At 37.1% G+C, this 12,104-nt stretch overlaps 1 protein-coding gene across 4 annotated transcripts in view; it reads right to left on the bottom strand.

The window, feature by feature from the left end:
* cadps2 (Ca++-dependent secretion activator 2) overlaps window positions 1-12,104 on the bottom strand; it is a 123,649-nt gene that overhangs the window by 15,990 nt on the left and 95,555 nt on the right. For all 4 annotated transcript variants that reach the window (XM_083545977.1, XM_083545975.1, XM_083545976.1 and 1 more), the window contains exons 14-18: window positions 8,543-8,644; window positions 7,430-7,493; window positions 6,891-7,014; window positions 6,663-6,766; window positions 2,589-2,745 (exon numbers count right to left, since the gene is read on the bottom strand). In XM_083545977.1, the coding sequence (XP_083402103.1) occupies window positions 2,589-2,745; window positions 6,663-6,766; window positions 6,891-7,014; window positions 7,430-7,493; window positions 8,543-8,644 (551 nt within the window). The remainder of the gene's footprint in view (window positions 1-2,588; window positions 2,746-6,662; window positions 6,767-6,890; window positions 7,015-7,429; window positions 7,494-8,542; window positions 8,645-12,104) is intronic.

The raw sequence follows: 12,104 nt of genomic DNA, 5'->3' as shown, positions 1-12,104 counted from the left end.
TGCCACACTGCACAAAATGTCCAAGAATGGTTTTTGAAATATTACAAAGTCTACAAGGTGTTGACGTCACCTCCAAATTCCAATACGGTTTGAATTCTTTAATTATTATGGTTAGACTATGTACTACTTTGCACATCCTATTAGCCATGTTTGAGATAACCTAGGCGCATGATCCCATGAGGAAGAGCATAAAAGTTAGTGGTGAATTTCTTTCTTGCTTCGCCTGCCATATATTATATCACTAGGTAAAGGAATCGAACATGATGCAGTGTTGTTAGTTTGGTTTGCGGTGCTCTATTTGTGAGCAGCAGATTAATAAATGCTGCTGTCAAATGTAATCAGAAATGAGCATTTAAATGTTGCTTTTCCAAAGTTTTCTTCCCAGGGGAGAATCAACTAGCGGTAATTGCACCGCCCCTCCCCCACTCCGTTTGCCAAATTACTCCTACGCCCTTGCTAATAACTAAAACAATTATTTCCTCTTTTCTGCACAACTTGCAAGGTTTTCTCATTATATTTCAGTCTGTATGAAAAGGAGCGTTGTGACAAATTAAACGACTGAATATGGAGCAATTAATTGTAATTAGTGAAGAAAACAATGTGATTATACTTCAGCCTCAAACGTGTGCTCCAAAAAAACCCCAAATACCTGTAAAAATTATTTTCTTGAGGGTGTCTTTAGTTTACTCCAAATATGATTATAAACAGTGTATCTTATTATTTTACTGTAGCTCTACATTTGAATCTATATGCTCTATATGACCAAAAGTACTGGGACACCTGACTTTTCCAGCTGTATTTGGTTCTTTCCCAGACTGTTACCACAAAGTTGGATGCATACAATTGTCTTTAGATGTGGTATCATTTGATTTAACCTACACTTGTCCTAGGAGACCCAAACCTGTTCTAGCATGACAATGCTCCTGTGCATAAAGCCAGTTTTATGAAGATATGGTGCACATGGTTTTGAGAGTAAGATCTTGAATGACCTGCTATAGAGCTTTGACCTCAACCTATATGAACATCTTTGGGATGAATTATAACACTGACTGCACTCCAGGCCTCCAACATCAATACCTGATTAATGCTCTTGTGGCCGAATGAGCAAAATCTCCACAACCACATTGGAAATCTAGCTGAACATCAATGCACAAGAGTGGAGCAGCAAACAGGGACTATACATGGAAAGCATCTTATGGTTAGGTGTCCACAAACTTTTGTCCATATAGTTTACAGAAGCAGCTTAACTTGACATGACTGTATTTACTGTTTAATAGCTCAAAGCTGCATCTCATCAAACAACTGCCTCTGGAACTGCACAGTAAACAGATGAAAATATCTTTTTTCTAATAATTAAAAATGTTTAGCTAAATGGAATCTGACAACATATTTAATCTCAGAGTTAAGAAGCCCTGCAGTACCTTAAACAATGTAACGGGATAAACAAAAAAAGAGACGAAAAATCAAACAACTGTCTAGAAAATGTGTTTGAATTCTGTAGCATTCTAAATTCCCTTTAATAAAACTGAAACATGTTCCAGCATGACACTGCTCCTGTAAACAAGGTGAGCTCCAGACACATATGGTTTGCCAATGTTGGCATGGAAAACACAAGTGGCCCTAGCTTTGACCAAAACCCTATTGAACACCCTGGAAATAAAATAAAACTGTGCACTAGGTCTCACTTGACATTGGCACCTGACCTCACTAAAGCTTTTATGGCTGAATGAGCACAAATCCCTAGAGCCACTCTCCAAAATATAGTGCAAAGCCTTCCCAGATGAGTGGAGGCTCTTATAGCAGCATATGGGGACTATATCTGTGGTATATCTATTGTTTTGAATGACAGTGATAGTCAGTTGTCCACATACTTTTGGCCAGACAATGACTCTGGAAGGCAAATTGAGCAGTGACAGATGAAATCATGCACAAAATAACATTGAACCTAGTAGAATTGTTAAAAATAATCTTTTTATCGGGGGACGGATAATGTTAGGATAGATTGGCTATTTATCAAAAAATTAGGGGAAAAATTAATTTCAAATTATATTGTATAGACTCAGGAATATGAATTACAATTTAATTTAAGAAATAATGTTTTTAAGAAATTATATATTCTATAATTTTACTACAAGAAACTAATGGAAATATCTAATCTAGAAGGTAAAGGTAGCTATTTACAGTTACAATTTTGGACATCGTAAAAGAAAAAGCTGAAACAAACAAACAAAGAAAATGAATCAAAACCGAAACAATAGCAATAATATCAAAGCAACTTAAAAATACTATTGTCAAAGAGACATTGGATGATAAATTGAAAATAAAACATGTATAAAGCTCACAAAGATATTCAATGTATGGACAGGGAAAAGACACCGTAAGTGTCTTTTTGGGCAATATTTAGATTATGTTTACAGATCCGGTGTTAGTTTTATGAATAATTTTGAGACAGTTCCAAAATAAAAAAAATATAAAAAATGTCATTTGAAGTCCGCTTTTACAGTATGGTGTCAGCTGTTGAGCAAAATGCAAAAACAAAAACTATTGAAAAAAAGGAAGAAAAAGAAAGTCAAATTAAACTCACTTACGATCAGTACGTAAGAAATTGTTGAGCAGCTGAAAAAGAGGGAAGCTGTCCCATGAGTCCTGTGGCTGCACTGCCAGAGCTGCATCCATGTCTACTGTGTAGAGAGACAAGAACGTCTCAGCATGCGCTGCCATTGCCTCAGGCCACCAGGAGAAAGCCTATGGTGGATGCAAACACACACACACACACACACACACACACACACACACACACATTATATATAATATATTATATATATATATATATATATATATATATATATATATATATATATATATATATATATATATATATATATATAAAAAGAGGGCGAGAGAAAGAGATGACTTATGGGCATTATGGTGGCACTTTTACCATTAGAAAAAATTTTTAAAGGTTTTTTGAGGAACCCTTTTGTTTCTTATGAGTGTATCTGCATAAAACAAACATCACATCATTAAAAGTAAAACAGAGTGAGGGGAAATAGTTTTTTTTTTTTTTGTATTAGGAATAAATAAGTCAGTCAGGCTTTCCCACTTTTACCATGTTTTTTAGAAGGCTTGAGTTATTTTGGCTGTAGGTATGAGGTTTAGTTTGATCAATTAAAATAAATTCTCCTTTAATAAGTCCCAGCACATCGCTCCATTTACAATTCCTTTGATGACATGTAATTCCTCAGTATCTTTTACAAAAAAGCAACACCACATTATCATACTGCCACCATTATTTCTCTGTGGTCATGGTGTTCATGGTATCAAACATGCAAATCTGCTTTCTTCAAAAATTCATCAGATGATATATTGCCAAACAGTTCTAGTTTCGTTTAGTCTTTTCCCCCTAAATTGTTCTGATTTATCTACAAGCGTCTGTGCAAATTTTAGATGCACAAATGTGCGCTTCTTTTTCAGTAAATGACTGTTATGAGGAACAAAGACAGAAGCTAGAAACACAACGCACACAAAAGAATAAATGACAAATTCACATGCAACGTGTGCAACAATTATTTTCAAGGTTCAACGGACATCCGCAGAAAAGAAATACACAAAACAAAGAAAACTGATTTTACCAACCACAAGCTCAGAAGATGACAAACAGGACAATACAAGACCTTGAAAGGAAAGAATACGGAGGCTCAACGAGTGAGGTAAACACAGTGGGAGAAACAGTATCCATATCATCACTGAGCAGCCATCAGGAAAACACAACTGAGCCCTCACTGTGCTGGGCATCATCCAAGAAGCTTCAAATGCCACCCAGACCCGGAACTGAGCATGTTCTGACTAATCACCTAAATTATTTTGGAACTAGTGTTTTGCCAGTATTACTAACACATTAGACACAGCCATTTCTTATTGCTGTAGGTTGTTCTTACAAAACAGCATTTACTGTCTCGTAAAGTAAAGGCTCAAATCAGCTTTATACTAATGCAAATTAAACATGTCATATTACAGTTTTTGAGCAGAAGCTCACTTATCTACCAATAAACAGCTCAATTCACTTAATAAACATGCTGTAACTGAGATTATATTTAAGTAATATATATTTGTAAGTACGTTTATATATGTACCGTAATTTCCGGACTATTAAGCACACCCAAATATAAGCCGCACCCACTGAATTTTACATAGACTTTTATTTTGAACTGTCTATAAGCCGCAGGTACATTGAAACGAATGAACTTTACACAGGTTTTAATGAAAGACAGTGTCTGTTACACAGCTTGTATCTAAACAGTAGCCTACCAAGAAAGTCGTTGTTCACCGTCTTCCTCCTTCCTTTCACAACTATTTCTCTCGGGAGTTTATCTTTTGGCTTTGTCATGCGTTTAAAAATCACCATCGGTGAAGCGTTTCTCCCGATGCCGTGCAGCTCAGAACACAGGTAAAGTGTGTTTTTTCATGCCCGGTTGTTTTCAGCGTGACGAATGATTCGCATTTCCGGTAGACAGTCCGAGTGAGCGGCAGGTCAAACGTCAGAGGAACATCATCCATATTTATGATGTGGTGCGGCCCGATTCAGTGGGAGCACATCTGATTTAATATAAAGAATTTCATTGGTTCACCTGAACCCGTTCTGCAATTTCATTAGTCTAATGTTATAGGGCACGTTTTTTTTTGGCTTGAAGCTTGTGAAACCGGGAAAAACCCAGGAAAATCCATATATTAGCCACTTTGTTGTTTAAGACGCGGGGTTCAAAGAGTGGGGAAAAGTAGCGGCTTATAGTCCGGAAAATCCATATATATATATATATATATATATATATATATATATATATATATATATATATATATATATATATATATATATATTTTTTATACTACTATACTATTATACTACCTCTTTATATTTATATATATATATATATATATATATATATATATTATATATATATATATATATATATATATATATATATATATATATATATATATATATATAATAAAAGTAGTTCAAGATGCAACTGAGAATAATAGAGAATGTTTTTTTAGTGGCCTGGATTCAATACTACAGTTTTAAATAATCTCATGCTTTGTGCACAGAAAAATAATATTAAAAAGCAAAATAATTTTGTTATAGCAAATGCCTTTTCTTTACCTGACCAAAAAGAATCACACTGTCTCCTCTCAGGGAAAGTGAAGACTGGCTATTAGTCTTATTATCTGACAAGGGTTTTGAGTGGCTGTATGTCAGGCATTAAAAATGATTAAAGTCCTTCATGTTCATTCTTATACACATATATGCTGGTTGTTGCACACTTAATAGAAGAGTTAGAAGGAAGGCCAGTCCACACCCCACACCCCCTCCTTAACAAGACAGGCAAGAACTCTCTGTCCATAGCTGCAGACCTCAATCAAAAAAAGTAATACACGAAAAAAGTCAAATGGGAAAAAAAAATGTTTTATCAGAAGAGTAGAATGCTCCAGGATCTATTGAAAAAAGCCTATTGTGTGTGTATATCTTTGTGTTTCTGTAAGTGTGTGTCAGGGTTGTATGGGAGCAAACACTAATTCTAGTGACATTCTGTATCTGGACTTAAATCACTTATCTTCAGGCTTTCAAGAATCAACTTTTTTTTAGCCACTGTGCCAACCGACTCCATTTACAACTCCTTTTAATGCTCTATATGAAACACCAGCAATATAAATGTGGTCTTTAGGAGACTTAAAAAATACATCAAAGAGTCTGCCCGACTGAGCAGCTTCAGCTTATATATTTAAAAAACGTGTTTTAATTATGTTCAGAAATATGAACTATGTTCAGTTGTGTTGCAACGTTCCTCAAGCAGAACACAAAATGAACAAGACAGATGAACACACACACAGAAAATAGAAACCCCAGCACAAAACAGTGATGTATTGAATTTACATAAATAATCACTATACAGCCGCAGCTGAAACGTTCACTTACCTCTCGTCCCTTATGCGTTTACAAAAAAAAGGGAAAAACAAGAGAATTAAAAATGACTTTGAAATTCAACTGTTTGAAAAGGTAATATTCAAAGTTTTCCACAATTTGACTATTCTCAGCTTCACAATATCAATGTTTCCTTAGTAACGGCAAGTGGCATATTCCTCTTATTAGGTGCCAACACTTTAGCGTTATCGTCATCTTCACATGTGACAGCTGTTTGTGGCTGGAGCCCTAAAAATAACTCCACACCTTAGGAACAGATGTCTACTGCTACAAACTCATTTAAGCAAATGAAACAGCCTCCGCTAACAAAGCTTTAACACCTATGATTGATCAAAAAAAAAAAAAAAAAAAAAAACAACATACACCAGCATGAGTCTATTTTGTAGTTATTTGAGAAACGACAGATAAGGACAGATGTGCTGTGGGCGTTATTTACATTTACCGCTACTGTGAGCTGGTACTAATTGTTCAACGAGTTATTCGCTATTAGCACCCGTTGTTACTTGAAGGGAAAATGGACAGTGAGATGCTAAATGATGACAAGTTGACAATAAAACAATAAATAAAAGATTTGCCATTATGTGCATCTGTTTTCCTTCAGAGTTTTGTCGGTTCAATCTGACGGTCCTGATAAACACCAGCTCTTTTCACTTCCGGTTGAATGTGAAACCGTGCGCTCTACCTCAGAATGATGTTCGTCATTCTGCTGAAGCACCTCCATGCACAGTTCCCCCAGTCGCATCATGTCTTCTAGCCTTTTCTCTGGAGGGACCTGAGGGCAGTCGGCTGGAGACAGACACAAAAATAAGTGACGTTAAACGGACATGAGGGTTGAAACCTTTTCTATATTTCTGTACTTTCCAAAGCTTTGTAAGCCTTAGCCAATGATGCAACATGAAGCATTTAAAACCTTCAAACTGGGCGTAGTCAGTCAGCTGGGTGTAGTTCATGAGTGCAGCCTTTTCCAAACATTTCTGCACAATTTTCTTCATCTCCTCAGCAGGAACTGGTATGGTGATGTCTTTCATAAGAACCTTAAAAAAGAGAAGAAAAGGGTATAGAAAAGGGGAATCAGTCCTGGTCAATGCTTAATTGCATCATTGAGTAAAAGAAGCTGATTTTTGGTTAAAAAGTTCCAGCTTTTTATGTTCCAAGTTAATGTTATTGTAAAAGTTTTAAATATATCCCCTGTGGAAGGACAGTTTCATGCAACTCTGCAATATAACAGTGCAAACATTCAAGCTCTCTGTATTAAGTATATTTACAACATATTGTTTCCCCTACACAGGTTATCCATCCTCTGTAAAATACTCCCATCCATCCCTACATCATCTCAAACACAGATCCCCAGTCCACCACCATGGTCCTCCTCTAAGTTCATTGTGTACCTGTGGGAAATCTGTTGGATTTACAGTGCTAGAACATAAACCTGTACATTTAAATGCTTACCCGTTCTAGAAGTGACAGTGTGGCTTTTAAAGCCCCCTCTGGGCGTCCAAATGGAAAACAGTATCTACAAATATTGCAACAAAAGAGAATAATCACAAAAGCCCATGTGGATATTATAGTGTATCCGGAAAGTATTCAGGGCAGCATGAAAGAAGTGTGTTTGAAATCTTTGCCAATTGATTAAAAATAAAAGCTGAAAAATAAAATCACATGTACATAAGTATTCACAGCCTTTGCCAAAACACTCAAAATTGAGCTCAGGTGCATCGCGTTTCCACCGATCATTTTTGAGATGTTTCTACAACTTGATTAGAGTCCACCTGTGGTAAATTCAGTTGATTGGACATGATTTGGAAAGGCAAACACCTGTCTATAGAAGGTCCCACAGTTAACAGTGCATGTCAGAGCACAAACCAAGCCATGAAGTCCAAGGAATTGTCTGGAGACCTCAGTGAAGTGCTGTGAAAACTTTCCGGATGCACTGTAACTTGAAGAGCACGCAATTTTATAGCTTTAAGCACTAAAGAGCTAATAAATAATGGAGAGGTACTAAAATGCTATTTTGCTGAGATTAGGAGAAACTAATTTCCCCTGAAGTGAGGAGGAAAAAAAAAGCAGAACAGGTGTCAGAGCATGAATAGAGAAAACACTGAAAAAAGGCCAGTGGTCCTTATGGACACTGCAGGGGACAGGTGTGAGTGAAAAGCCCTCAGTGAAGAGGCATGTTGTTAGCCTAATTGAGAGTGAACCAAAGGAGGCACACTTAACAAGTGGCTCACAGCTTTAATAAGTTTGGGCTGATGGCTCTCTCTCTGCCCGACATTTGCATAATCCCTGAAGTTGTTTTCTTGTCATTGTCTAGCTATTGTTCTGCCTATTTTGTGTTCTTACTGCCCAACTTCCAGCTTCAGGAGTACAAGCGTCAATATTAATGTTCTCAGCTCTCTACAGAGGTAGCAGTAGGAGGACACATAAGAGTGTATACAAATGCCCCATTAAAATGTCATATTAGTGTAACATACCAATAAAAATACACTTATTTTTGATGCTTTTCTCTAATCGCCTGGCTCAGGTGCTTTTTTTTTTATTTTATTTTATCTTATCAGTTCTTACCTGAAATGAGTTATTTGGTTCTCTAGCAGTGTCAGCAGCCTGACCCTTATCTCTTCAAACTCCTCCTGTTCCTCCTCTGTGATGGTACCCATTCCATCAGGCCTAGAAAACAATCAGGATGCAATGATTTCAAACTTCCAATTTTTATCAACTTAAAAATTGGGCCCTCAAATTTTCCATGAACCAGGGAGAATGCATACATAGAAGTGCTGAACTTTGATTTTGAGTTATGGGCCTTCAACAAAGTGTTCCCAGAAATGACTTCATTTCCAACATCAATACAACCCCAAGGCTATTTCCCCCTTTACTTTAATACAACTGATTCCGTTCATAATATTGGAAGCATTTTTGAGTAAATGCCACACACCAGGGACTCTAGTTAAAGACAGACAAGTGCTTGAAGTGCTGAAATTTCAAATAGTGTTGAAAAAACAACGCTGAATTTACAGTATATGTTGTAAAAGCTTCATGAAAAAAAAAAGTAAGTTTGCATCAGTACCTATCATAATCAATAATAGTAAAAAAAAGGCATAGTGAGAAGGCTGTTATCATTTTAGAAACATAATGGCATTTTTAAAATGGAGAACATGGCAGTAGGTGTTACAATAACTGCCATTATATTATATTTCCCAGGTATGTGTGACAAATACCTTTTCATATTCATACATGTACAAAATGCCTAGCACATACAAGGCAGAAACTCTATGTACTTTGGTCACCACAAAAACACACACAAAAAAAAAAAATGATAGAAAAATAGAAAATGTACCATGTAAAACATTTATTTCCTTATAACAAATGACAACGAGACTAAATTACATATAACATATGCACAAGTAAGCGGGTCAAGTAGATGAAACCTATTAAGCATAATCCAAAAGTAAACCTCAGACTTTACACCACAATGATCTGTTGCAAGGCATTGCCTCCTACTACTCAAGCCTCCCCACTTTCTTTGTAAGCGACAGAGTTCCGTACTAAAAACCAAGCTCTCTCTTTACTTTGCTGCTTTAAGTGCAACTTGTAAACTAGTCTGCACTCCAAATCCCTCTCTATTAAATGGAATCCTTTTTCTTCTTCTTGACAAGAGCCAGCTAATCCGACAAGAGCACAATAAAGGGTCTAAAAGGTTGCGCTGGATTTTTGTGAGTGGGCATGGGTGTGTGTGTGTGTGTGTGTGTGTGTGTGTGTGTGTGTGTGTGTGTGTGTGTGTGTGTGTGTGTGTGTGAGAGAGAGAGCAAGCGAGCCCAACCTTGTCCTGAGTTTGTCCGTGAAGAGACATTTCCAAAGAAAAGACAGAAGGGGTGTTTTGAACACCCATACCCTGTCCACTCCCCCCATTTCATTCTCTTGCCTTTCTCTCCCTCTGTTTCTGCTCATTATTTCCACAGTAGGCCTCATAGTTGAACAGCTGCTAACAAGAGGCCTGGGAATTGAACTACAAGCGCCAGGGTGAATTGCTCTGTTCTGTTGCTGTTCCGCTCTTTGTGAGAGTGCAACTTAGTCAAAGGATCAAGCTGTGCTTCTGGTCATCACTAAACCATGATGAAGCATTCACTATACATGGTAACCTTTCATCAAGCCTTTCAATGGCATCACATAGACACCTCCAGAATTAAACGATAGCAGAGGAAAAACATAAAAATATGAAAACTATGTTAACAGTACCGTATTGACTGTAAACATTACTACGCTTAACTGCAGTAAAAGATTAACCAAACAGTGATGATAGTTTTTCCCCACCGCTGAATCTCTGCCAATGCTGCATCATGTTTGGCTTGGGTGGTGGGAGTGGGGCGTTGAAAGACCAACTCTTTGTCCATGTCTAATGAAGCAAGTGTGTGTGAGACGAGCTAAACGCTGACCTCGTGCTCGGCTACTCAATAAGGGTGAATCAGGTTCAGCAGCCTCTACAAATTAGTGCCATATCAACATGATTGGTTTGCTGGTTAAGAGGCACTTCAGTAAGTGTCTATTCTATGATCAATTAAACATCCAATAACTTCATTAATCCCTAGTGAAAATTTATCCACAAATATGTGAGGTGGTCAGGGAAACATGATGGCTGAATTCTGTCAAACAGCCAAACGATATCTGACTAAAAATAGAGTTGTGCGTATAAAATAATTTTACATTTCAACTTTACGAAACCATGATCCATGCTGCAAAATTTCAGGACTATCAGCTATCTTCCATGCTAAAAAAGACCACATTTAACAAAACACAGCTGCAAATGCAGTCAGTCTGCCTAAAGATGTCTAAAACATTGCTAGCTATGTGTGATTTAATCAAACACTACATGTAACGCTTTGATGTAGTCAATAGTGAAACAGACATAAGCCTGAGCAGTTCAGTCTGCAAAATGCCCACACTGCTTCTAAATCCTGGTCAGAATAAAATATTTACATTTCCAACAGGTACATTTAAAAAAGAACACCCCCATTTAATAGAATTATAAGAAAGTGGACATAAGGAACTGTATAAAAACTATGATTATGCATTTTAAGTGTGAACAGACTCCTTGGATATGTTATTAGACTAACAGATAATCCAGATGCACATCATGTTTACAGTGTGAGTAAACTGGAGGTCAGTGTGTGTGTGTGTGTGTGTGTGTGTGTGTGTGTGTGTGTGTGTGTGTGTGTGTGTGTGGTTGGGGGTTTACACAAGCAAAACTGACTTCTACACATGACAGGCAAGTCAGTAAAGCAGGGGGATTAAGACTGACGTGAGTGGAAGTACGGCTTGCGATCACTGTCTTGCCTGTCGCTCTTGGATATCTGACGATTCTGATCTCACACTTGGACAGATGTACGAGCGCTACCCTGTAGCAAGCCTCACTTAGCGTGCTTCTGTCAGCAGACATCATTTTATCAATGTGCCACAAGCAAGACATTTCTGATGTGACTGTCAATCAATAACAAGCCTTCAGTGCAGGTAAAATCGTGTGTTCTGTCAGGATGCTGAAACACTTGGGTGCGATACAAGTAATCTCAGGTCTAATGCTATTCTGTTTCCCCGGATAGGGGAAATCCATGGACACAGCTATTACACACTGCTAAAAATACTCCATTTAGCCCTAAAAAAAATCATATTACAGGCTCTGAAGATGGATCAAGTTGCTTCAAAATATGTATTCATTATCAACAGCTAAATTCTAGTTCAAGGTAAAAGATCAAAAACACTGTCTGATAAATCCTGGCAAGGACACTGTAAATCTGAAGTTTATTTGAGATATTTTTACTAACTTTATTGTGGCTAAAAGATTAAAGTGTTCAGTGTGACTACATGGAAGATTGGTTTAGCCAAAGTAATGCCAATATATCCCTTTTCCTGCAGTAAAGATTCATATACAGTCATTCAGTTATTTCTGGGCAACAGTGCACGAACAGCACGTCAGACTATTCAGAGACATGTTTCGAATGTGACATCAAAAGGAGAAACAACTGACTGGGAGTGAGCCGTAGATTTTCTTGGTATATAGAGCATGCATTTGTGGCACTAAAAAGTTATAGACCGTGACTAAAGTGAGGCAAAAAAAAAAAAAAAAAAAAAGGAAATG

Source organism: Silurus aristotelis, assembly GCF_946808225.1.
Source record: "Silurus aristotelis genome assembly, chromosome: 7".
NCBI classification, from domain to species: domain Eukaryota; kingdom Metazoa; phylum Chordata; class Actinopteri; order Siluriformes; family Siluridae; genus Silurus; species Silurus aristotelis.
The sequence above is the reverse complement of the archived record's forward strand: the minus strand, read 5'-3'. Positions and strand labels throughout refer to the sequence as shown.